The 27,758-nt window shown below is 39.5% G+C and overlaps 2 protein-coding genes across 10 annotated transcripts in view; one reads left to right on the forward strand and one right to left on the reverse strand.

Moving 5' to 3' along the window:
• The window catches only part of SLC25A27 (solute carrier family 25 member 27), a 32,307-nt gene extending 12,251 nt beyond the window's left edge, over positions 1-20,056 (reverse strand). For 2 of the 9 annotated variants that reach the window (XR_011388668.2, XM_051855667.3), the window contains exons 1-5: positions 19,708-20,048; positions 16,501-16,692; positions 14,465-14,549; positions 9,342-9,464; positions 6,541-6,653 (exon numbers count right to left, since the gene is read on the reverse strand). Coding sequence is in view for 8 of the 9 variants with exons in the window: in XM_051855667.3 (XP_051711627.1) it covers positions 6,541-6,653; positions 9,342-9,464; positions 14,465-14,549; positions 16,501-16,692; positions 19,708-19,813 (619 nt within the window). In the remaining variant the exon portion in view is untranslated. Of the gene's footprint in view, positions 1-5,049; positions 5,338-6,540; positions 6,654-9,341; positions 9,465-14,464; positions 14,550-16,500; positions 16,693-19,707 lie in introns of those variants that run through there. The other 7 variants (XM_008263006.5, XM_051855665.3, XM_089333223.1 and 4 more) reach the window with 6 other exon arrangements.
• A 255-nt stretch (positions 20,057-20,311) lies between these two features.
• CYP39A1 (cytochrome P450 family 39 subfamily A member 1) overlaps positions 20,312-27,758 on the forward strand; it is a 94,331-nt gene continuing 86,884 nt past the window's right edge. The window contains exon 1 of the mRNA XM_002714462.6: positions 20,312-20,635. Within this exon, the coding sequence (XP_002714508.3) occupies positions 20,444-20,635 (192 nt within the window). The 5' untranslated portion in view covers positions 20,312-20,443. The remainder of the gene's footprint in view (positions 20,636-27,758) is intronic.

Raw genomic sequence — 27,758 nt, forward strand, 5'->3', positions numbered from 1 at the left:
TATTCTAAAGAGTACATATCCCATAATTTCTTTATCCAGTCTACTGTTGATGGGCATTTAGGTTGGTTCCAGGTCTTGGCTATTGTGAATTGTGCTACAATAAACATTAGGGTGCAGACTGCTTTTTTGTTTGCCAATTTAAATTCCTTTGGGTAAATTCCAAGGAGTGGGATGGCTGGGTTGAACGGTAGGGTTATATTCAGGTTTCTGAGGAATCTCCAGACTGACTTCCATAGTGGCTTGACCAGTTTGCATTCCCACCAACAGTGGGTTAGTGTCCCTTTTTCCCCACATCCTCGCCAGCATCTGTTGTTGGTAGATTTCTGCATGTGAGCCATTCTAACCGGGGTGAGGTGAAACCTCATTGTGGTTTTGATTTGCATTTCCCTGATTGCTAGTGACCTTGAACATTTTTTCATGTGCCTGTTGGCCATTTGGATTTCCTCTTTTGATTTTTTTTTTTTGGACAGGCAGAGTGGACAGTGAGAGAGAGAGACAGAGAGAAAGGTCTTCCTTTGCCGTTGGTTCACCCTCCAATGGCCGCCGCGGTCGGCGCGCTGCGGCCGGCGCACCGCGCTGATCCGATGGCAGGAGCCAGGAGCCAGGTGCTTTTCCTGGTCTCCCGTGGGGTGCAGGGCCCAAGCACCTGGGCCATCCTCCACTGCACTCCCTGGCCACAGCAGAGGGCTGGCCTGGAAGAGGGGCAACCGGGACAGAATCCGGCGCCCCGACCGGGACTAGAACCCGGTGTGCCGGCGCCGCTAGGCGGAGGATTAGCCTAGTGAGCCGCGGCGCCGGCCCTGGATTTCCTCTTTTGAAAAATGTCTATTGAGGTCCTTGGCCCATCTCTTAAGTGGGTTGTTGGTTTTGTTTTTGTGGAGTTTCTTGATCTCTTTGTAGATTCTGGTTATTAACCCTTTATCTGTTGCATAGTTTGCAAATATTTTTTCCCATTCTGTCAGTTGTCTCTTCACTCTCCTGACTGTTTCTTTTGCAGTACAGAAACTTCTCAATTTGATGCAATCCCAATAGTTGATTTTGGCTTTGACTGCCTGTGCCTCCCGGGTCTTTTCCAGAAACTCTTTGCCTGTGCCAATATATTGAAGGGTTTCTCCAATGTTCTCTAATAACTTGATGGTGTCAGGTCGTAAATTTAGGTCTTTAATCCATGTTGAGTGGATTTTTGTGTAAGGTGTAAGGTAGGGGTCTTGCTTCATGCTTCTGCACGTGGAAATCCAGTTTTCCCAGCACCATTTATTGAATAGACTGTCCTTGCTCCAGGAATTGGTTTTAGATCCTTGATCAAATATAAGTTGGCTGTAGATGTTTGGATTGATTTCTGGTGTTTCAATTCTGTTCCATTGGTCTATCCATCTGTTTCTGTACCAGTACCATGCTGTTTTGATTACCACTGCCCTGGAGTATGTCCTGAAATCTGGTATTGTGATGCCTCCGGCTTTGTTTTTGTTGTACAAGATTGCTTTAGCTATTCGAGGTCTCTTTTGCCTCCATATGAATTTCAGCATCATTTTTTCTAGATCTGAGAAGAATGTCTTTGGTATCCTGATTGGAATTGCATTGAATCTATAAATTGCTTTTGGGAGAATGGACATTTTGATGATGTTGATTCTTCCAATCCATGAGCATGGAAGATTTTTCCATTTTTTGGTATTCTCTTCTATTTCTTTCTTTAAGATTTTGTAATTCTCATCGTAGAGATCTTTAACGTCCTTGGTTAAGTTTATTCCAAGGTATTTGATTGTTTTTGTAGCTATTGTGAATGGGATAGATCTTAGCAGTTCTTTCTCAACCGTGGCATTGCTTGTGTATACAAAGGTTGTTGATTTTTGTGCATTGATTTTATATCCTGCCACTTTGCCAAACTCCTCTATGAGTTCCAATAGTCTCTTAGTAGAGTTCTTTGGATCCTCTAAGTAAAGAATCATATCGTCTGCAAAGAGGGATAGTTTGACTTCTTCCTTCTCAATTTGTATTCCTTTAATTTCTTTTTCTTGTCTGATGGCTCTGGCTAAAACTTCCAGAACTATGTTAAATAGCAGTGGTGAGAGTGGGCATCCCTGTCTGGTGCCAGATCTCAGTGGAAATGCTTCCAACTTTTCCCCATTCAGTAGGGAGATCCTGTCACTTATGAAAAAAGGTCTTTTATGATATTTTCTAATGATAACGATGAATTATTGAGGTTAAACAGGCAGTGACAATTCTGTAGTTTTAGAAAGATTACCCACTCTAAAGTTTAGCTAAGTATGTTGTAATGAGGCGAGAATGGACAGGTACATTTGATCATTCACCAAATATTTGAGTGCCTACCAAATTTATGATGCGGTTCCAGGCACTGGGGAAACAGTAAAGGACAAAATGAACAGAAATCCCTGCACTCTGTTGAATGAGACAACAAACGACATGAACTACATGGTTTTTCAACATGTTTCTAGATATTGAAGTAAATTCTATGAAGTTAAATAAAGCAAGGAAAGGGGAAATGGAGTCCTAGAGGGTAGGGAGAATGTTGTATAGGAATTTGAAACAAGGTGATCAGAGAGGCCTCTCAATAAGGTGACATTTGAGCAGAGATCTAAAGGAAGCATGAGAAAACAAATACTAGATATCTAAGAGTAAGTGTTCCAGGCAAATGAGATGTACGTCTTCTATACTTTAGTCAAGTGTCAGCTTGGGAGATTAGAGGAACAGCCAAAAGATTGGTCTAACAGAAACAGAATGTGCAAGAGCCAGAGAAGTAGCAGAACTGTAAAAATAAAAGGAAAATTAAGATGAAAGCAATATTGAAAGAACTTTTCAAAATGGAGTCAGGAAGCCATTAGGAAACAGGATTTTTGTGTGATTCCAGCTGCTGTCTGGAACATTAAACATTCATTACCTCCACCCTTTGACTGTAGGGATCTGGAATAACAAAACAGATTAAACAAATACACTGTGCCCAGGGGCTCATAATGGCTATCAACAGTCTCTGGAAATCATGCATTATGTACATTTCCATTCTGTTTATACATACTTTATCTTTCATGCTCATGTAGCTCCTGTTCTTTCTCAACATTCAGTTTCCTTCCTTCTTTTGAACACTGATTCAGAGTTATCTGAACCTGTCTCCCAAATTACAATTCCTAATACTTTCAGACAAAGTCCTTTTACTTTTGCAGTTTCAAAGTTAGAACTGACTGACAGTCCAGATGACTGGAGCATCAGAAGCCAGTGGAGGATTCTGAATTTTGAGTGGTTATAAAACTACTGGCTGTTCTCTCAAGAAAGGATTTGTAGGGAGACAAGGTAGATTTGATAATGATAAGAGTTGATGATGGTTTAGAAATGCAGTTGTAGAGTCCTAGGCAAAGTCTAAATAAATTTTGAAGGTAGTCAAATAAAAATTATAAAAGGCCATTTTTTTTGCAATAAGCTTCCATATTAAGTCCAGAAAGACAGGCAAAAAATCAAAATGGAGTCACTTACTCTAAAGTTCTGTTGTACTAAGCTGAAACAAGCTGTTTATTTGATCTTCTAAGAAATCAGAGTTAGAGACATTAATCACATATCCAGGAAAGCCAGTTTCAGTTGACCTGATAATGAAATTCCCTCTGCCTTAATCCTTACACAAATGAGGTAACCTAAAGTAACTTCATGTTAACCAATTGTTTTCCCATTGTTTTGTCTTCCTGTCCCCATTTGCTAAGGAAAGTAATTTTGAAATAACCAATTCTCTTTTTGGTTTGTTTATTTTTCATTTTCTTCAGCCCTTTTCTGTCTATGAAACCTTGTTTGTTCAGCTAATTGGAACATTAATTTTATTTTATGGAATGAAGTGTTACTTGATTTTAGTATTGAAAATAAAGCTATAATTTATAATAAAGTTATAATTTTGTCATTTGATAGTACAATCACAAGAATTAGCCAGCAGATAGAATCTGTGATAAAAGAAAGAAAGCAAAGATGACTATAAGGTTTTGAGTATAAATAATTTAAAAAACAGAGTTGGCATTTATGGAGACAATGAGGATGAAAATTGAGTTTTTAAATGTCTAAATAAGATGATAGGCAAAGGTGACGTTGATAAAACCAGTTTCAGATGCATTAGGACATTTCTGTATTATACTATAGGAGACAAATCATTTGTGAACAAACAAGTGGCTTCAGGGACAGAGAGAAGCGTGTGAATGTGAGATATATCTGGAAGACAGAACTGACTAGAGTTAATGACTGACTGGATATAAGGAACACGTGGAAGGAAAGAACTGAAACTCATGCCTAGGATTCTAGTTTGTCCAAATAAAATGATGGTGACATATTTTGAGATCTTGAAGAAAAGGGAAGGAACATGGTTCGGGTGCATGAGTAAATAGCTGAAACTTATAAAAAAAATCTGGTTTGCAATAGATTTGAAACAATAAATGAAGAAATTATAATCAGGAAGGTTTGCCAAAAATCAAAATATACAACAGTATAATGCATGAAACAGAAATGGATAAAATAGAAAAACAGTATATTTACCTCCTTGGATGTTTAAGTGATATTAGTTGCTGGAACTCTCAAAAATGCTATTTCTCAATTTCTTAGAATCATATCATTGGTCCAGGAAAGGATTATTTCATTGTTTAATTCATTCATTAAGTGTTTACTGACTACATATTAGGAACTGAGAAAATAAAGATGACTCAAAACACAGCCTTTGCTTTTAAGAGGTTCATATCATATGAAAGATGCAGATACACAGAAAGCAATGAAGTAAGGTACAAGCAACAGTGGTGAGAAGCCAGAGGACTACAGAAACACATAAAGGGGTATCTACCATGGTAGGTGTGGGGAAAAGTGTTGTGGTGGGGGAGGGAGGTCCAAGAAAAACACACTGGGGAAAAAGACACCTGAGCCAAGTATTGAAGAATCTATGGAAGGAAACCAAGAAGCAGAGGGAAAAGGACAGGAAGCAGAGAGCAAGAACACCTTGCCATATGCAGGCATTGGAACATTTTACCTCCTGACTTTCTGTTTCACTCTTCCCAGCAGAATCAATTAATTGCTCTATTTTTAAAATATATTTTTTATTTGTTTTTCATTGAGAGGCAGAGCTACAGAGAGAGGGAGAGAGAGAGAAACGTCTTCCATCTGCTAGTTCACTGATCAGGTGGCTACAATGGCCAGAGAGGGGCCAATCTGAAGCCAGAAGCCAGGAGTTTCCTCCAGGTCTTCCCACATGGGTGCAGGGGCCCCAGCACTTGGGCCATCTTCCACTGCTGTCCCAGGCCATAAACAGAGAGCTGGATCAGAAGAGGAGAAGCTGGGACACGAACCAGTGCCCATATGGGATGCTGGCTGATAGAACAAGGACATAAGCTTCAGCCATTTTAGGTTCTTGTTACCCCTGCCTTCTTCTAAGAGATCAGATTAGTTTCACATCCTGTATTGTTCCCCACCCCACCCCACCCCCTGCATTCATTCTCAGGTTTAGAAGCCAGTGGGCCAAAGCTGAAAAACCAGTATAGATAGAGAAGCTCATCTCTGCCTACTGCTCCCCACCCCTACCCCTAGCCCACCTAAGATATAAAAAGGCCCAGCCTGCCAGTGCCTGGGTCTCTGGGTGCCTGGTTCAGTCTGTGAGCATGATGGCAGTTGGTCGACCTCTGTGGATTTATTTTCTCTGAATAAATTCAATCTGGCTGCCAGTTTGTATTCTGTCTCCTCTCTGTTCTGCGCCCTTTTCCTTAGCCCAGCGCCACAGAAGGAGGCTTAGCTCCAATACGCCACAGCACTGGGCCCAACTGCTCCATTTTCTGAAGAGAGGATTTCGCAGACCTGTTATGTCATGTTCCAAGATTTGTACTTTATTCTCTGAGAGATGAGAATGCAGTGAAAGGTTTTAGGGACAGCAATAACATGTTCAAATCTGTGTTTTAGAGAGATCAGATACTGAGCACAATTAGAGAAAGAAAGAAGAGACCAATTCCATGGCAGTGGCCTAGTTGAGCGATTTGGATGGTTAATATCACGGAAATGATCGTCTTAAGGACACTAAGGTATTATGTATGGAAGGGGGAAGAACCTTAAGAAGCATTTAAAGAGGGAAGAAATTGGTAATGAATATAGGAAGTGGGAGTAGGGACATGAGTTAAGGGAATGTTCAGGTTTCCAGCCTGGGGTGGTAGGTTGTGCAGGATGGATTATAATAATAGGAGCGGGATTAAGCAAGAGAAAGAGTTGGACAGTCTGTATATAATGACCATCAGATAGTAATATGTATCAGTTTTAATCTTGAAGGAAAGTCACTAGAGAAGAGCCTTTAAAAACAGTTTAGTGCTATCTCCTAACTGACACACAGTTTGTTTAGGAAATCCTTATCATATATCACTGTAGAAACTGAAAATGCTCTATGGAAGCTATTCAGTTATAACATTGTAACATATATGTAGCCTTACCTTTGTTATCAAAAATAATGAAATAAAAAATCTCATTGCCCTGTTAAGTGCTTGTAACTATTAATGCAATTAGAACTTCTCAGAATTCAACAGTTTCTATTACCTCCCATATTCACCAGCGCTGCTCTTTGAATATTGGGGACCCAGCCTGCCCAAAGTCCACGTATTCCTCCTTCAGCTAAGATTTTCGCAAATGCATGATGCACACCACGAAATCTAAGGAAGATAACAATAAAATGTGAAAACTCTATGTATTCCTGTATATGGAATGCAACAGGATAAGCTTCACCCATAGCTGTAACAACATCTTATGCATAATTTTTAGGAATTAAAGCAATACATATAAATCTAACTTCCAAATATACTTAACAATCCTTTACATTCAAAGGCCAATATATGATTTAAATATTTGTAATGAAAATCTTTGAAAATTGGATGATCCTCTTCTCAGATTATGAAATAGATTAAAATACCTTTCCTGATTTTTTATATTATCAGTACATATTAATTATGGGAAAAAAACAGTGGTCATGAAACTTCTGGATTCATTTTACTGGTGACTCAGACAATCTGAAAGTGTTTAAATTTCACCAAATAACAACCTAAATAAAACATTGTCAGGTTGATGTTTAGCCCACAACTTCCGCTACTGGAAAAGACACTCATGTCCCATATTAGAGTGTCTGAGTTCAATACTTGGTAGGATACCTGGCTAATGCAGGTCATGGGAGGCAGCTGTAATGGCTCAAGTGACTGGGTTCTTACCACCCATATGGGTGAGCTGGACTGACTTCTTAGCTTCTGGTTTTAGCCCTGGCCCAACCCTAGCCATTGTGGTCACTTGGGGAGCGAACCAGCAGATGGGAGCTCTATCTTTCTCTGTCTCTTTCTCTCTCTTAATCTCATTTAGTATTATAAAAGAAATGATATTTTAAGATAAAAAAGTAGGAAGGACAATCTAATGAGAATTCTGAAAACTGAATAATTGTGGCTCCATGAAAATTCACTAGCATATCCATATTTTGATTTTTTTGGAGACAGATGAAAAATGGTATTGAACCATGAGCCAAATATGGAAACCTTTAGATTTTATATAGTCAGAAAAACTAGAATCATGCACCACCTTTTCCACTTACTAGCTGTGTGGGATTTACTCAGGCATTATATTGTCTGGATTTCACCAAAGAATATGCATAATTGCTATTATGCCACATGAGAAGTTATGATAGAAAATGATGATCACTGTACCTGAAATTTATTGATCACTCACTTATTGAACACCAGGCATTTCATATATAGAAGACAAATTTTCATTCAGAAAACTCCATGAGGTATGTATTTTTCTTCAATTTACATTTAAGGAAACTGAATCTTAGAAGGGCTAAGGAACTTGACTATAATTACAGAGCTAAAATGTGGTAAAGTGTGACTTTGACTCCCAGGCTGTCTGATTGCAGGGTTCACAATCTCTACTATAACATTAAGTTCAGTCAAACCCCAAATTTCCAACATTAGGGATGAAGAGTAGAAAACTGATCTCTGGGGATGGGGGGAGCTTCTCCCCACCACTTGGTAAGCAGAAGTTGTCATAAAACAAAAATAGAAGAGTGGTGCCCTTTTCTCCTCTGCATGTTCTCTCCATTTCTTTGAAGGCTGAAAGGGAGCCCGTGCTAGCAGCCCAACCTCATTTCCCAGTAGAGGGCAGTGGTTTGTGGTAAACTCCCAAAGAGCCCCAAATCCTTCACCTCTGCCTTGGCCGCAGATCTGGAGTGTCCCGAGGAGCAGACCCCTTCATACTCAGTCTGTCATCCTGCACATTCCCTATTTCCTGGGAGTGGTTTTCTATCTGCAAGATCTTATCCATTTTCCAGGGAAAATTAGTTAAGTGATATTCTAATCAATTGTTGAACATGAAGCCCTTTGAAAAAAGGCAGACTTCAATAATACAGGGTCATGTCACAGGAGGATTTTATATCAAAAACATCACAAAATCTTCCTTAAAATTTCATAAAGAAAGCCTCAAGATGTAGGTTAAATGGGATTAGATGAGGAAATTAGAACCTTTTGCAAGTCTGATCTTGCCACATCCCTTCTTTCTGAGAGAAAGGAAAAGAAATCAAGATTGTTTGAGCCAGGTATGTTAACTGCAGTGAAAACTTTTAGAGAGAGTCCCCTTTAAAGACAAAATCCAGGGCTAGCGGTGTGGCACAGTGGGTTAAAGCCCTGGTTTGCAGTACCGGCATCCCATATGAGCACTGGTTTGAGTCCAGGCAGCTCCACTTCCAATCCAGCTCCCTGCTAATGTGCTGGGAAAGCAGCGGAGGATGGCCCAAGTCATTGGGCCTCTGTATCCATGTGGGAGACCTGGAAGAAGCTCCTGGCTCCTGGCTCCTAGCTTTAGATAAGTTCAGCTCCAGCTGTTACAGCCATCTGGGGAATGAACCAGAGGTTGGAAGACCTCTGTCTCTACCTCTCTCTGTAACTCTTTCAAATAAATAAAATAAATCTTAAAAATTAATAAATGAATAAAGACAAAATTGAGAGACCAGTATTATTAAGTGACTTCCTAACACCAAGCCACAATGATAAAACAGGGATTCATGTCAGGGAAAATTTTCATGATCAAACTATATAAACCTGCAATAGAGGACAAGTCTACATGTCTTGGCTGGGAAAAGTAGCAAGACGCTATACCCACATATAAGGTGTCTGGTAGCGAACTTCATTGTGCAAAGAAAAAGATTCAACTGAACTCTTCTCTTAATGAATATAACTTCCAGATTAGCAGCATTAATAACTTCACTTAAAATTGGATTACAAAAATGGTAAGTCCATTAGATAAAGGTTTAAAACACAGTGATGGCAAAGGGTATAAAACAGGTATCTGCCAATTGGAGAACTTACCGCAGTGGTTTTCCTTCAAGTTTTCTTTTTCCTTCCATCTGCATCTGAACCTTGACTAGGTCAGTTGGGTTGGCTAAAAATTGACCAATAACACCAGCCATCATCCCTCCAATTACTGATTTCCTAATTGGAAGAGGAGATGCATTTTTTTAAGTTGCCATTAATGTCACAGATTTTATAGTGAATCAACATTCAGCTTGTACAGATCCTGGGTAAGAGATTTAAAGACAAAGTAAAAGACCCAAATAAACTACAGAGGCAAGTAGACCATTTGGCTGTTTACTGATGGGAGAGTTAAAGCACCAAGAAAAGTAAAAATTAATTTTTGAAATTGCAGGCCTTGCATCGTCTGAAATCCAAAGGAAAGAGCAGTTATTCCAAAGATAGAAACATCTGAACTAATAATTTAACTGCAATTTAATTCCAACTAAAGTGGAATAAAAACAGCATAGATGTGATGAGTCTAACAGACAAAATCTGGTGAGTCACACTTTAACAATGACTTCTTTAGAAGTTTTCCAAGTGAAGGGTGTTTGAAAACATTCTTCTCTTTGAAAAAAAAAAAAGAAAACCTCTTTCCATTCCTAGGAACTCATTCTTTCTCCTCTCCTCACAGAACAAACAGTGAGCAAGAGGAGATTACTTCAACAGGCTTTGAATCTATCCTGTTTCCTCCATTCCTGCGGCTATTTTATCAGGCTAAACTTGTTATCCTTTACCTAGATTATTTTAACAATCTCTTTAGGGAAAACAGGTACTTCCTACCTCTTTACCTGAAAGTGATTTGAAGAGGTATAAATAGGTATAAAGAGCATCCTTCTGACCCTATCCTTAATTCCCCTTCATTGAAGTAATCACAATGACTAATTTCTTATATGCCTCCCCAGAGATAACAATAATGCATTTACTAAATGCTTGTTATATGTCAGACACTATTTTAAAAATGTGATTTATGGGGCTGGCAATGTGGTACAATAGGTTAAGCACTGCTTGTGATGGCAGTATTCCATAATAGAGTGTTGGTTCAAGTCCTGGCTGCTCTTTTCTGATCCAACTTCCTGCTAATGTGCCTGGGAAGGCAGCAGGTGATGGCTCAAGTTCTTGAGTCCCTGTCACTCATCTAGGAGGCCCAGAAGGGAGCACCTAGCTCCTAGATGTTGTAGACATTTTAGAAATAAGTGAACCAGCGGATGAAAGATCTCTCTCTGTTTCTCTCTGCCTCTAATTCTTTCCCTGCAATTCTGCCTTATGAATGAATTAATAAATAAAGCTTTAAAAAATAAATTGAAAATATGATTTAGGAGCCAGTGCTGTGGCATAGTGGGTAAAGCTGCTGCCTGCAGTGCCAGCATCCCAGATGGGCACTGGTTCAAGTCCTGGCTGCTCTACTTCGATCCATCTCTCTGCTATGGCTTATGAAAGCAGTAGAAGATGGTCCAAGTGCTTGAGCCCCTGCACCCACATGGGAGACCCAGAAGAAGCTCCTGGCTCCTGGCTTTGGCCTGGCCCAGCTCCGGCCACTGTGGCCATTTGGGGAATGAACTAGCAGATGGAGGACCTCTCGGTAACTATGCCTGTCTGTAACTCTGTCCTTCAGATAAATAAATAAATAAGTCTTTAAAAAAAAGAGAGAGAGAGAGAAAAGCATCAAGTTACATATAAAGGAAAACCAATTACATTAACATAAGACTTAGTAGAAACCTTACAGGCCTGAAGAGAGTGAGATTATATATTCATGGTCTTAAAAGAAAAAAAAATTCCAATCAAGGATTGATATCCTGAATGTATCAGCAACTTAAAAAAAAAACCCTCAACAACAAAAAAACCAATCCAGTTGAGAAATGGGCAAAGGACTTCAATAGACAGTTCTTAAAAGAAGAAATACAAATGGTCAACAAATACATGAAAAAATGCTCCACATCACTAGCCATCAGGGAAATGCAAATCAAAACCACAATGAGATATCATTTCATCCCTGTCAGAATGGCTAAAATCAAAACACAAAGAGTAATAAATGCTGTGGAGAGGATATGAACAAAGGGAATGCTGATCCACTGTTGGTGGGAATGTAAATTAGTACAACCACTGTGGAAAACAGTGTGAAGATTTATTTAAAAAACTAGAAATAGATTTGCCTTATGATCTAGGAATCCTAGTACTGGGTATATGCCCAAAAGGCTTGAACACAATGTATCAAAGAGATGCCTGCAGTACCATATTCATAGAAGCACTGTTCACATTGAACAAACTTTAGAATTAACCAAGTTGTCCATCATCAGATGAATGAATAAAGACAATGTGATATATATACAGAATGGAATATTATTCAGCTATAAAAAAGAATGAAATTGTACCATTTGCAGCAAAATGGATGCAACTGAAGGATATTATGTTGAGTGAAATAAGCTAGACCCAGAAAGACAAATACTGCATGTTCTCCCTTATATGTGGGAGCTGTAACTTAAAAACCAAACAAAAAAGGTAAAAGAAAGAAATGTCTATGTGTATCAGTATTATTAAAAATTTAGTTTTATAAAACTTTGCTTAATACCTTTGTCAAACAACAGTTAAGAATGTTACACTACTATAATTTTAATGATCTGTGATTTTAAAAAATTTACTGTGTATAGGTGAAATGGTCATTTTTCCATTCAATTACTGTTTATAGCCATTGTCTATATTCCACTAAACTTGGGTCTTTTTGCCTTTTACTTGTTAAACATCTTCTTTGGGGAAGTATTAAGCCTTTCTACTATAATGTAAATTTAAAATGTTACCTCAAAAACTAAAAACAAAAAGAAAGGGAGAAGGAAGGAGGGTAGGAGTGAGAGGTAGGAGGGAGGGAGGAAGGGAATATCACCATGTTCTTAGAATTTGTATCTACAAAGCACAAAAATAAAAATAAAAATAATTACTGTTAGTAAAATGCTGCCATCTTCTTTTTTTTAAGATTTATTTATTTATTTGAAAGTCAGAGTTACACATAGAGAAGACAGGCAGAGAGGCAGAGAGAGACAGTGAGGTCTTCCATCCACTGGTTCACTCCCCAGATGGCTGCAACAGCTGGAGCTGTGCCGATCCGAAGCCAGGAGCCAGGAGCTTCTTCCCGGTCTCCCACATGGGTGTAGGGGCCCAAGGACTTGTGCCATCTTCTACTGCTTTCCCAGGCCATAGCAGAGAGCTGGATTGGAAGAGGAGCAGCTGGGACTAGAACCGGCACCCATATGGGATGCCAGCGCTGCAGGCCAGGGCATTAAACCACTGCGTCACAGCGCTGGCCCCAAATGCAGCCATCTTATCTAGGGTATCATCTAAGCCCCAGACACCATCTTAGGCTCTGGCGCCATCGTCATCTTGTACAATAAGCTTCAATCCTAAACCCAGCCTAGCTTACTAGAAGTCAGGTGACCAAATGGCTCAACCACAAGCACCAGCTCCATCCCCCATCCTAACAGGATTCGCTGCTTGCACTTCCTTACCTCTACAAAGCTGTATAAGACCTGTTCTCCTAACACAGCCTGTTGTTTCTCTTGTGCATGGAGAGGCAGCCTGTTGGGTTTCCCCCACATGACAATAAACCTTTTCCCTCATTCCTGTGTTTGGTGTGTTTTGCGGTGGCCTTTCTTTTCAATTATTACTATGGAAAAAAAATAAAATCTACCTCATTCTTTCAATAGCTGTATTATGCTTCCCTGCATAAACATATTATAACTTGCTTAACTACTTCGATTGATGATTATTTAGATTTTAAAAACTGCTATCATCAACATGACTACACTAGTATCTCTGTGTGTGTTTATGCATAGGTACAAGTATTTCTGAATAATAAACATAAGGAAGGAACAGGATCAAAGGGCTGCACATTTAAAAATTTTAACAGGTAATTTATGCTCCAAAATAGCTATAGTAACTTAGATTTCCACTAACAGTTCAAAGACAATCTTAATTAATTTCCCTGATTACTGGTGATGTTGAATGTTTTTATATGTTTAGTGAACATTTATATTTCTTCTTTTGTAAACAGCCTATTTATGTTTTTTTTCATTTGTCGACAGCATTGTCTATGTATTTTTTACAGAATCCTATGCATATTATTTAACCTTTTTTAAAAAATGTTTCTAAGCATTGCAAATGATTCGCACTTACATTCATCATCTCATCTAATCCTACAGACACAAAATCCTGATGCTTTCCACAGATGAAAATACTGATGAGAAGACAGGTGGAGCAGTTTGCTCAGGTTACACTTTGCTTGTTCAGGACTTTGAGACTGTTTCTCTCTAACTTCAAAGCCCAGAGTTCCTTAACAGAAAGAGGAGTAAGAAGGCACTCTGTCAGAATTATTTTCATCTTAAATAGACACCTGTGTATAACTAATGTATGTATAGATATGTATATATGTACTTCAAAAAGTTTGTAGAAAAACAAAAGTAAAGATAAATTTATTTTGGTGCAAAAATTTTTAAATTCATGCATACTTTTCTAGTGATATACAATTTTTATGAGTCTTTTGAACACCTCTCATCGTCAGAGTTTTCAAATTTTGGCACCAAGATAAATCTTTTAAATCTATTTTTTGAGGCCAGCACCGTGGTGTAGTGGGTAAAGCTGCTGACTACAGTGCCGGCATCCCAAATGGGTGCCGGTTCAAGTCCCGGCTGCTTCACTTCTGATCGAGCTCTCTGCTATGGCCTGGGAAAGTAGCAGAAGATGGCCCAAGTCCCTGGACCTCTGCACCCACGTGGGAGACCTGGAAGAAGTTACTGGCTCCTGGCTTTGGATTGGCCCAGCTCTGGCTGTTGCAGCCAATTTGGGAGTGAACCAGCAGATGGAAGACCTCTTTCTCTCCCTGTGCCTCTCCTCTCTGACTTTCAAATAAATAAACAAATAAACCTTCAAAAAAAAAATCCATTTTCTGTGAACTTTTTGAAGCCCTTCCAATGTATACATCTATCTGTGGACAATGTATAGTATGTGCTCAATTATTTGGATTTATATTGATTACTTATTTTAAGCCTATACTTTAAAAGAATTTTTGTACAAATTTATACTTTTACATAAATCTAATTATATACATTATAGCCTTCTTGGCAGTAGTAGATTACTTTCAAAAGAAAACTTACCAAAGAGGATAATGCTTATCTTCACTTTTACCAAATACAACCTCTCGAAGGTGTTCATATGTGACCATTCGACCTCCAGAGTACACTGCATAAGACAGATCGTTAAAAAAAATCAGTATATATTAAATAAAATAAAATGACTCTCTGGCCTGGCCTTTCAAACTCTCTATCTGTGTCTTTCTCTCATGTATCCTTCGCTCCTGACAAGTGGACCTCTTGGTTTTTCTCCAAATAGGGCAGGCCTTTTGAAGTCAGAGGACTTCTCACTTGCTGATGGATCTTTCTACAAGGGGTTCCTCTTCTCTGTTTTGCTAATTCCTCCTACTCTTTCAAGACTCAATTAAAAGAATATGTTTCTGGGCCAACACTGTGGTATAGAAGGTTAAGCCTCTGCCTGCACTGCTGGCATCCCATACAGGTGCTGGCTTGAGTCCTGACTGCTCCACTTCTGATCTAGCTCCCTGCTGGTGCACCTGGGAAAGCAGTGGAAGATCGCCTGGGTCCTTGAGCCACTGTGCCCACATGGGAGACCTGGAGGAAGCTTCTGGCTTCAGCCTGGCCCAGCCCTGGCTGTTGTAGCCACTTGGGGAATGAACCAGTGAATGGAAGATTCGCCCCCCCCCTTTCCTTCTCTCTCTGTATTTCTGACTTTCAAATAAATAAAATAAATCTTTTTTAAAAAATAATATGGTTTACAGATATGCCCTCTGATCTTTCCCCATATTTTAGCAATTATCATATTAGTTAAGTATTATATTGTTTATCTTGCTTCTCTTCCCATCAGACCATGAGTTCTAAGTAGGTTGTGTGCATTTTTATTACACCAGTGCCCTAGTACATAGTTTGGCACAGCATTTATTATCATTGAATAAACATTTATATTGGAAAATTTATAGCATTACTGTGAGTTTGTTCAGTTAAGTGTCAAACATGAAATGAATCTTAACTGTCAAGCAGTATACAGTGGTAAACAAAATACAACTGAAAAGAAGTGAAACAAAAAAATCACAGGACACAAAGACTTTTATATGGGAAATAAAATAATTACAATCAGCACACTGTACTCCTTTAGAAATCTTTTCTTGATATCCTAAGATGTTTGATGAAATACTGTAAAATAATCTAAAACACACAAAATACAACAACTATGACAGTCTCTGTGCAAAATTCTACAGAGTTCTTCATGAGTATACTCTGGCTTACTCATCTGAAGAAGTGAACCTTTCAACCCACAAATATTACAGCTGGACACTTTTCTCATCAGGGATTCCCTATATGTTTAAGGTGACACTATGAATGTAGAAAAGAAAAATGCACACCTATACAGGATTGTGCTCTCTTGTCCATGAACTGAAAGGGCAACAATTCTCCTTCTTAAATGTGCCACTTTGACAGCAGAGAAGTATTTTCATCAGCACAGTTACTACCATCTCCCTTTAAAGATGACTAACGGCTCACCTAGTTGCTTTCATTGGTAGTATTACTAGAATTGGATTAAGCAGCAATTCCTGTTCTCTTTCAAAGTAGCCTCAATTCAGATGTATGAGACTCATGAAACTTATATTTCATATAAAATATAAAGTATATATTTTAGTTTTCAAAAACATGAGTAATTTAAATCCTGTTTTTAAACCTTTTAAAAAAACCTTTGTATTAGGAAAAAACTTAACACTATATAACAGTAGGGAAAATGACACACAATGGTATAACTTTCTCTATAATCGAAATTTATTAATTACTAACATTTTTGCTCTATGTGCTTCAATTTTGTTTTTGGCTTAGCCATTCTAAAGTACTTTACAGACATCATGATGGTTCATCTCTAAATACTTCTGCGTGCATTTCAGAAAAGTTAGGGCAGTAACTTCTTAATGGAATTGGTGGTTAATATTTTTTTTTCTTCTTAACAGACTAAATATTCACTTATATCAGTAGAAAAAAAATCTAGCTGGCTTTTGGACAAAGCTAAAAAGTAAAGCAGAAGAGACACACAGGGAACTCAAAACAAACTTACCAGCTAGAATCAAGATAAATACCTACGTGTCTGTAAATGGCAGGTGTCACTCCTTGCCAAAGCTTCAGAAAGCCTTCCTCTTGGATGATCCCTAGGGCTGTGCGAACCATGCCCCTGTAGGGGGCAGATTCTCGGGCACTGTCTCCCAACCGAGCAAGAGCAGCTTCTCCTTGCATTTGGAGTCGAGTTTTTGTGAGGTCAAGGGGAAAGGTGGCTAACAAAAAAGAAACAAATGAAGGGAAAAACCCACAACATTTAGAAAAACAAGCAAAAAATTTGAGGTTATGGGACTAACATTTTTCTAAGATCACTATTTCAAATTTTAGAATATATCTGAATCAGCCTGGGAGAAACTTAAATATTACTGATTTCCTGTCCCATGCCCATGGATTCTAACTCACTAGTTGATAAGAGTTTAGAATTAGCTGATTCTCACACATTCCCAAATAGGAAAAATAACTGCACCACAGTATCCCAGATCACCAGTTTAAAAAAAAAAAAAAAAAAGATAGACACTCCTTTAGTTTTCTCAGCACTGTCAGTCTAAAATCTACTTTTGCTCTTAATTTTTGCTTTCCAGTGGGTTTAAAGTATCCATTCTGTGTAGTATTATTCCCTTGACTGCAGCCATAATTGTTTAAGACACAACTTTATTTATTTATTTATTTATTTATTTTTTGACAGGCAGAGTTAGACAGTGAGAGAGAGACAGAGACAGAGAGAAAGGTCTTCCTTTTCCAGTGGTTCACCCCCCCAAATAGCCGCTACAGCCGGCGCACCGCACTGATCCAAAGCCAGGAGCCAGGTACTTCTTCCTGGTCTCCCATGCGGGTACAGGGCCCAAGCACTTGGGCCATCCTCCACTGCCTTCCCAGGCCACAGCAGAGAGCTGGACTGGAAGAGGAGCAACCAGGACAGAATCTGGTGCCCCAACTGGGACTAGAACCCCGGGGTGCTGGCACCACAGGCGGAGGACTAGCCAAGTAAGCCGAGGTGCCGGCCAAGACCCAACTTTAGAAAACTGTAACCATACAAGGTTCTTATATTCCTTTTCATATACTGGACCACAGGGGATATGATAATTCTGTGTAACTTTTGCTAGTCTGATAGATGATAAATAGTACATCCTAAAGAAGTACTCCTTTTGTCTCCTTAGGCATCTGATTTTGCTGTTACAGATGACACTACACACTAGAAGAAGCTAACTTCTTTCATTTCCTGAGTGGTTTACCGGCAGATGAATCACTGACCTAACATTTAGAGGCACAGAATATTCAATGAAGTTTATCATGTCATCTTTTATACACAAGGGTGGCGTGCACAATATTTTTTTCTATTAAGGTACCTACTGAGTTGTTTTTCCAGCACTGCAAAGTTTTATGCAAGGCCTACTTGTGGCCTCCTTACTAGTACCAGCTATATTTGTAAAGAAATTTTCTGTTTCTATTTTGAATTAGAGGTAGACCTTTTACCTTACCAGAGTTAAGTGAACTGACCCACATATGGAAAATCAAATCACAACTTTATATCCATAATGTCCTTAATAACTGAAATAACCTTCAGACAAGTTCATCCACACTACTGACATTATGTAAGACGTTTCAATTACCACCATCTAATACAAAACCCTAGAGTGCCTTTTCCAAGAGAACATAAGAATGGGAGGAGGGGAAGAGAATATGAAATCTTAGCACTCATCTTTGGAAAAGTGAGTATCTTGCTGACAGTTTTCCTAAAAACAGAAGTAGCTTTCATCTAGAGAACAGAATCAACAGACTAGACCTGCAGTCTAAGAAATAGGAGCCTCCAGCCAAGCTTATTCTTGGCTTTTCCAAACAGTCTGTTTTCCCGCTGGTTACATATACAATGCTTCTGGTTCTGATCCTGAAATGATTTATATGTGAAGCCATCCCATCTTTGGATTCCCCTTGCTATTTCCCATACAATTTTCTCACGGAATTTTTAACAGGAGGAACGTTCCTATACAAAAGCCATTGTGTCACAGGGGGAGATATCAGTCAAAAATAAAACCCAGACATGTATCGAATCGTTCAGCAGTCTGCTTTTGGATTTGTTTTAAAAATTGATGAATTCCGTTTCAGTAAAAACATGAAAAACAAAAATTCTCTGTCGCTCTGAGTGGAGAAAGTTAAAAAAAAACCCACAGGTCACATGGGAAGAATGGAAGAGTACAAAGGACAAAACATACCACATGCAGGGTACTGGACATACAAAATAAACTCACTTTAGAACAGGGCCAATTAGTATTTACAAATGATCAAAACATCAAAGCTGTTTCTTCAAAAAAAAAAAAAAGGGTTACTAAAGGTAATCTTAAAATACATAGTTACTGCTTCTCCAGGAACACCCAGGCACTCTATTCAAAAGCTTAGGAAGAAACCGCACCTGTGCACCAAGGGCCTCAGAATCCCACAGGGAGTAGCCTCTTAAAGTCTCTGACTCAGATAAAAGAGTTCTACGCTCTTAGGATACCTAATAATATCTTCACTAGAACAACTAGCACGTTCTAACTGTCTTGCTCCAGCAGCCTGCAAGGTCAGAACTGGGTTTTTTTCAATGATTCTATCCATGGTCCTAACACTATGGTAATTATAATAATGCCCCAGTTAACGGGTGCCCTTCTTGGAGTTAACATTTACATATTACTGATTTTTCACGATGCTCCGAGGTCAACACAGCACAGACCAGTTAAGCTCAAGGAGGTCAAATCATGGGCGGATGCTGGGTCGACGCTCAGTAAGTGGCGGGTTAACCATGGAAGTCCCACAAGGCAGGTCCATGTCTTGGACCCACAAGACAATGACATACAGGGAGGCCGTGGATATAAATCTCACACAGCGAGCCTCCCTCAGCGAGGATGGAGAATGGGCTGTGTTCTTTAAAGGGTCATCTTCACAACAGGGGGAAAGGATCGCCACAGAGGACTGCGAGCTCACGACGCTTCTAAGAGTACACACGAAGGCAGAGCATCCCTGAACAAGGTATTAGAAGAAACTGGAAGGAAAAGCCCTCAGACACCTGCACTCCCTCTTCCTCGTCCCCAAGCCGGCCTGGCCCCCACCCTGTCACATCCACCAGGCAGGCGTGGATGCACAGGGGCCACCGCTCCCGGATGCACTCAGCCGGGAGAGCCGCCCGCCCATCCCTCTCCCAGCGCGGCGCCGCGGCGGCCACCGGCCCGGAGGCCCAGGCGTGGGCGGCCGGGTACCTAGCTCGGCCACGGTCGCCGCGCAGCCGGACAGTAGGAACTTGCTCGCTCGGGGCCATCTCTGGGCGAGCGGCAGAAGCTTCTCCTCATCCTCCGAGACGGACATTCAGCGGCCGGACAGGACGACCATGCACCCCTTCTCGCCAGTGCACCGCGCCGCGGCTGGCCTGCCACCCTGCCAGGGCGGCCCCCTCTCAACCGGCAAATGGCCGGGCGGGGACCATTTCCCTCGCTCGGCTGGGTGAACCCGCAGCCTCCCTAGCAGCTCCAGGATGGAGTGGTCCAGCAGCGTCCCTCGGTACTCGACAGCGCAGGAGGAAAAAAAAAAGAAAAAAAAAAAAGCGGAACCAGAGAGGCTTATGGGAAATGTAGTTGGCCGGCCTCAGGGACCACTATGATTGGTCGAGAACGAGGCTTCCGCTATGCCTCCCTTCCCGGTCTCCATGGCAACAGGAGACGGTGTTCCCGCCCATCTGCTCCAGCCCGTCCCAGCGCGAGCATTTTTCCCTCCCCTCCGCGGTAGCCAGGACTGGAAAGAGAAGTGGAGGTGGGAGGGAGCGATGATGCAAAACTCACTTAAAAATTGGGACGAGGAAAGGAAGCTACAGCTACGAAGGAGAACCACTTGCAAAAGTTACCGCAGAGAAGTTGGGAGGCTCGGCAGGTGCCCCATCCCGCCGGCGAGGAGGAAGCGCCAGGGCCGCAGGACTTTTTCAAACTTGGCAGATTTTGGAAAATGCCGGACAACAGCATGGGATTAATCTTCCCAACATTGATTCTATTCCTAGTTGTCGTGACCCTTTTCTCATTCCTCCAGCGGAAGAACGTGCGCGGACCCCCGTGCATCCGGGGCTGGATCCCTTGGCTTGGAGCCAGCTTTGAGTTTGGGAAAGCCCCTCTAGAATTCATAGAGCAGGCGAGAATCAAGGTACGTAGCCGTGGCGGGCGGGGTCGCCGAAGGAGAGAGTATTTTCTTTGGACTTCCATTGGTTCTCAAAGTGCGGTATTAGAACACGGGAGACGTACCTGCTTCCCGCAATTAAACTCTGGGAATTTAACTCTGGTTTGCTAACTATCAGCAGTCATGTCCCATGCAAGCGTAAGCCCAGGAAATGAAATCCAGCGCAGCTCTCGCATCTGCCTTTTCCGAAGGAGAGATTAACTTTTAATGCTGGTACTTTGTCGTGGTTCAGTTCAGAGTGTATACGTTTGAACGAAATGGCTGCATTCCTCTGAACGCGGAAGGGCAACACAATTTGAATTTGTGAAAATGGGTGAGGAGTAAGTTCATATCCAATTGGAGGTGACACCAGGCTGTTGTGAAAACTGCTTGCAAAGCTAATCTTTGCAAATTTAGCCGGCACTGTATCTTCAGTTATTGTTTGATGATAATAAGTGTCGTTTTCACTGCGCGCTGAAGAGATTCGTAATCCTTGATGCATAATGTGAATGATTCTCCCATGTTATTAAGTATTTCTCTGAATCTTCTTTTTAATATATTCCATCATATAGGGATATAATAGTCTAAGTTTTAATAGATGATTTGCTGCCAACTTTTATTCCTTATTTCAGCTAACATTTCAGTGAACATTCTTTGTGTGTGTCTGTGTGTGTTGCATGATTGTACATTTTGTACTTATCTAGTTGTTTCTTCTGAAAAAAATCCTAAAATAATTGCTAAATTAAATCATGTACATACTTAAATTACTTAATTGTTTTACAAAAGGATGTAACCATACATGGTTCTTATTTTCCTTTTCATATACAGGACCACAGGGGATACGATAATTCTGTGTAACTTTTGCTGGTCTGATAGGTGTACGTCCTAAAGAAATACTCCTTTTGTCTCCTTAGGCATGTGGTTTTGATAACTTTGAAGGGATGTTTTTACAAGCTTGTCTTAGAAGGTCAAGCTTTCCTGATTAAATAAATCAAGTTACAGGAGTCAACTATTATGTTACCTAGCAAGGTGTAAATTATCTTTTTCTAGTACTATAATGAAGAATATGACTGATATTTTTATATTTGCTGAAGGATTTCAGCATCACTCTTGCCTGTTTCTCTTGTACTCTCCTTTATGGGCAGGACAAGAAAGCCTGAGCACCCCCACCTTTGGCTCCAAGGGGAGATTCAAACCACGTAAGCCTAGCCCTTAAGGAGGAACACACCCTTCCTCACCCATTTCCGACAATAAAACTCTAAGTTCAGCTCCTTTCTGCTTATTCTGAAAAGCTCAATTATGTAAATGATAAATCTTTTCATACCCTCTTTTGGGTGTGTGTGTAGCATCATCACTCTCAATAACTGAACCAAGTTTTGGGTAGTGGGTTCACTGATTTTTCTTTCTTGCAGTAGCTGCAATATGTGCTAATCAGTAAGTAGGCTTCATGGGAAATTGTATCTAAAGGGCAACTCTACAGGACACTATTTATGGCATTTTGAACATTGGAGAAACAATCTGCAAAAATCCATTATGTAACCTTCAGCTTCAGTCATACTGAAACACTTGTGTTGCAAGCCTGATACTTTGTGCCTTATGATTGATCAGAGGACTGTGTTTATACTTCAAATTGTGCCTGGTTTTATCAGAGTGTGTTTTTCAAATTTGAGATCTGGGATTCTAACTGGGAGAGTTACTGTAAAATTGTAATAGTACGGCTCCAGGTTGCCCATCAGTAGGTATCTAAGATTGTTTACTTGCTCACACATGGAAACATCATTTCCAAAAACAGACTAAGGTGAGATTTGGTACTTTTGGAAAATACCAAACAGCCGAACAGCACCCACCAATGCACACACACAAGGCAAAGCTTCCTGTGTTAAAATGGTGTTAGTAAATAACTTCCACGTGTATTTAATTAAACAGCTCCTGCTAAAGTTAACTCCTCTTTGCCAATCCAAGAGATATTTGGCAACCTTATCTCCAGGATTCTATCTTGAGTTAAAATCTGCTTTCTCAAATATTATTCTAGGTACACCAATTTCCTTTTGGCTATGACTTGCATAATACATGTTTACTATCCCTTACTTTCAATTTTCCTGAGTCTTTATATTTAAAGTAGATCACCTTGGAAATAAAGAATGCATCGAGGGGCCAGCGCTGTGGCACAGCGGGTTAATGCCCTGGCCTGAAGCGCCAGCATCCCATATAGGCGCTGGTTCCAGTCCTGGCTGCTCCTCTTCCAATCCAGCTCTTGGCTATGGTATGGGATAGCAGTGTAAGATGGCCCAAGTCCTTGGGGCCCCTGCACCTGCGTGGGAGACCCTGGGGAAGCTCCTGGCTTCGGAGTGGTGCAGCTCCGGCCATTGCAGCCATCTAGGGAGTGATCCAGCAGATGGAAGACCTTTCTCTCTGTAATTCTGTCTTTCAAATAAATAAAATAAATCTTTTTTTTTAAAGAAAGAATGAATTGAACTGAAGGAAAGTAAAAATACAACATATTAAAATTTCTGACACTAAATACTTTTATTAGAAAAGAGAAGTCTTTTAAGTTCTTACCTCAAGAAACATTCTCCCCTTGCCAAAAGGAAAAACAAAATAAACCCAAAGCAAGAAGAAAAGAAATATTAAAGAGCAGAAATCAGTGGAATCGAAAACAGTAAAAAAAAGAGATACAAAATCAGTGAAGCTGGTTAGTTGAAAAGATTAGTCATGTTGCCAGACCTCATGCAAGACTGATGAAGAAGAGAGAGAAGACTAATGATCAGTGTTTTGAAATAAACCAGGGGATATCACTCCAGATTCTGCAGCCATCAAAAAAATGGTAACAGAATACTATGAATAATTTCACATATGTAAATTTACCAATTTAGATGAAGATGGACCAATTCCTAGAAAAATACAACTTACCACAACTATTCAACATAAAATAGGTCATTTATATATCTCGGGACATTGAGCTTATAATTTAAAAACTCTGAAAAAGGGTCTTTAGGCCTGGATTATTTCACTGGAGAATGATGCCAAGTGTCTAAAGAAGAACTAACATCCAATTCTACACAGTCTCACCTAGAAAGAAGAGACAGAGACTCTTCTCAGTCTATTTTATGAAACTGGCGTGATGCTGATAACAGACCCAAGCTAGTACAAAAGGATATAAATATAAAGTACAGATGAAAAAATATCAACATATAAAGTGCAACTTTATCTAAAAGGAATTATTAACCAAAGCTTATTCCAGAGATATAAAACTGTTTCAGTATTAGTAAACCAGCTAAGCCACTGTATTACAGGCTGAGGAATAATCATATGATCTTATCAATTGATGAAGAAAAAGCATTGACAAAATTAAACACTCATTTGGAATTAAAAATAACTCAGAGGGCTGGTGCTGTGGCGTAGAGGGTAAAGCAGCTGCCTGCAGTGCCGGTATCCTATATGGGCACCTGTTCAAGACCCAGCTGCTCCACTTTAGATCCAGCTCTCTGCTATGGCCTGGGAAAACGGAAGATGGCCCCAATGCTCTGGGCCCCTGCACTCAGGTGGGAGACCCAGAAGAAGCTCCTGGCTCCTGGCTTTGGATTGGCTCAGCTCCAGCCGTTGCGGCCAATTGGGGAGTGAACCAACAGATGGAAGACCTCTCTTTCTCTCTCTGCCTCTCCTTCTCTCTGTGTAACTCTGACTTTCAAATACATAAATAAATCTTTAAAAAGAAAACTCAGAACAGTAGGAGTAGAAGTTAACTTCCTCAATTTCATAAAAATATCTACAAAAATCCTGTAACAATGAGGATACTTAGTTATGAAGGACAAACTCTTTCTTACTATGATTAGGAACAAAATAAAGGTTTCTGTTGTCATGACTCTTACTCAATATAGTGCTAGAAATTTAGCTAGAGCAATAAAGCAAGAATACACACACACACACACACACACACACACAGAGGGAAAAAGTCCCAATTTGCAAATGACATGATTGTCTATGTAGACAATCTCAAGGAGTCTACCAAAAAAAAAATCTCCTGGAGGTAGTGTGTGAATATAGTAGTTTTGCCAGGTCAATATACAATTGTATCAGTACATATAAACAATGGACTATGGAAAGCACAATTAAAAATGTAATACCATTTTCAGTCACTCAAAAAAGACTTATGTAGGTATAAATCTAGTAACACATGTAAATAACATGTATGTTAAAACCACAGAACACTAAAAAGTAAAAGAAATTAAGTGAGAGATATATTATGTGCATGGACTGAGAATGTCTACTTAAGTAAAGATGTCAAATTCTTCCCAAATTAAAATCCAGGTTTAATGGAAACACATATTCCCAGAAAAATTTGTTGTACATACCGATGAAAAGATTATTCTAAAATTTATATTGAAAGACAAAGGAACTAGAATACCTAAAACAATTTTGAAAAGGAAAAAATAAGGTGGGTGGAATCATCCCACTTACTTTTAAGACTTATTGCTAATGAAGACCATGTAGTAATGGCAGAGGGGTAGACAGACACAGTGATCAATGGAACAGATAATCTAAAAATAGATCCATATAAATATGCTCAACTGGTTTTTGACAAAAGTGCAAAAACAATTCAATGGAGTAAATGTAGCCTTTTCAAAGATGGTGAAGGAGCAGATATATCCCAATAATCAAAAACAAACAAACAAACAAAAAAAGAACTTCCACCTAACAGCTCATAAAAAATTAACTCAAAGTATTTCAGGCGTGAAAAGCCAAGACACTCTGGCAAAAAATGACCTAAATGAAAGATATCTGTAAGTGAGATCCCAGCGGAAAGAACAGGCCATCAAAGAAGGAGGTACCTTTCTCTGAAGGGAGGAAAGCACTTCCACTTTGATTACGGCCTTGTCTAAATAAGGTCAGAGTTTGTGAACTCAAGAGGCTTCCATAGCCTTGGCAGCTCATGTCAAGAGCCTTGGGTGATTACTGACGTCATAAATAAGAGTGTCAATTGTTAAATCAACAGCAGGAGTCACTGTGCACTTACTCCCCATGTAGGATCTCTGTCCTTAATGTGTTGTACTATGAGAATGAACAGTAAAAATAGTCTTCAAACAGTACTTTATACTTTGTGTGTCTGTGTGGGTGCAAACTGTTGAAATCTTGACTTAGTATAGAGTTGATCTTCTGTATATAAAGATAATTAAAAATGAATCTTAAGAATGGGATGGGAGAGGGAGTAGGAGATGGGATGGTTTGAGAGTGGGAGGGTGGTTATGGGGAGAAGAACCTCTATAATCCAAAAGTTGTACTTTTGAAATTTATATTTATTAAATAAAAGTTTTCTATTGAAAAAGAAAAAAATTAACTCAAAGTACATCACAAACTTTAAAGCACACAACTATAATAATTTTAGAAAAAATTAAGAATATTTTAATACAGGGCTATGGAATAGTTCTTAGACTTAACAACAAATGTACCATCCATAAAAGGAAAACTGATAAACTTATCAAAATAAGAAATTCTGTGAAAGAGTCCATTAAGAAGTTGAAAAAGAAAAGTTTCAAAAAGTTACAGACTGCTATAAAATCCTTGCAAGCCATGTATTCAACAGAGAAATAATATCTATAATATGTAGAGCTTTTAACACTCAACAGTTTAAAATTTCTCTGAAGAAGATGTACAGGTGGCAAATAAGTACACAAAAAGATACTTGACATCATTTTGGCCATTACGGATATAGAAATTGAAACCAAAATGAAATAACACTATGCACCTATCACAATGACTCAAGTAGTACAATACCAAATGCCGTTAAGACAGAGGAACTGGCTCACTCATACATCTGGTAGAAATGTAAAATGATACAGGCCTTCTGGGAAACACTGGCAGTTTCTATCTTTTTAAAAAAAAGATTTATTTATTTATTTATTTGAAAGAGTTACAGAGACGGAAAGGCAGAGACAGAGGGGGTGGGTCTCCCAAATGGCTGCAATGGCCAGGTCTGGGCTAGGCCAAATATAGGATCCAGGAGCTTCATCTGAGCCTCCTACATGGGTGTCAGAGGCCCAAATGCTTGGACCATTTTCCGCTGCTTTCCCAGGCACATTAGCAACGAGTTGGATCAGAAGTGGAGCAGCCAGGACTCGAACCAGCAGATAAATGGGATGCTGGTGCTGCATGTGGTGGCTTTACCTGCTATGCCACAGAACCAGCCCCACACTGACAGTTTTTTAAACAACCAAGCAGGTAGCTAACCATACATGTATGACCCAGCAATGGTAGTTCTTGGTAATTATCCAGGAGAAATGAAAACATATGTTCACACAGAAGCCTGGACTTGGGTATTTATTGATTTGTTTGTTATAGCAACAGACCAAAGAGAATGCAAATGTTCTTCAATGTTGTTTTAACACACTGTGATATGTTCATAATGTATAATACTCAGAATTGTAAGTGTAAAGGAATGAACAATTGACATATATACATGGCAATCTAGGTGAATCTCTGAGAATTACACTGATTGAGAAAAGGCAATTCCAGAAGTTCATAATATGCTGTGTGATTCCATTTTTATAACAACCTTGGAATTTAAAATCACAGACTGGAGAATTGACTAGTGGTTGCCAGAGGTTAATGACTAGGTAGTATAGGGGTGGCTATCCAAGGGCAACATAGAGGATCTTTGTGGTGATGAAAATGTTCTGTGTCTTGATTGTGTCAATATTAGTAGTATTTTGAATGGGGAAAATAGTAATGGGTGCATAGGAACTCTCCTTGATATTCCTTACAACTGCATGTTAACCTACAATTACCTCAAAATCAAAGGTTTAATTAAAATAATAACATGGATACCACTTTTCCAGCTTATGGCATGTAACTGCCTTTTTTCAATACACAGGAGCTACTGATACTGCACAAAAAAGTAGAACAAAAGGAGAGCAGATTAAATAAAAACACTGCTACAGAATTTATAGCAGTTGTTGACCATTTTTCATGATATGATTATCTTAAAATAAATTATCTTAAATACTAAACATCATCAATAATCTCTGCTATTCAATATATATACTTGTGGCCTGGGTACTAGTATGGGTTATGGAATGCCACTTTTCTAATGGGAAGTTAAAAATTCTCATCTGGA

Source organism: Oryctolagus cuniculus, chromosome 5 (assembly GCF_051225735.1).
Source record: "Oryctolagus cuniculus isolate XC-2025 breed Fujian yellow rabbit chromosome 5, ASM5122573v1, whole genome shotgun sequence".
Classification (NCBI taxonomy): domain Eukaryota; kingdom Metazoa; phylum Chordata; class Mammalia; order Lagomorpha; family Leporidae; genus Oryctolagus; species Oryctolagus cuniculus.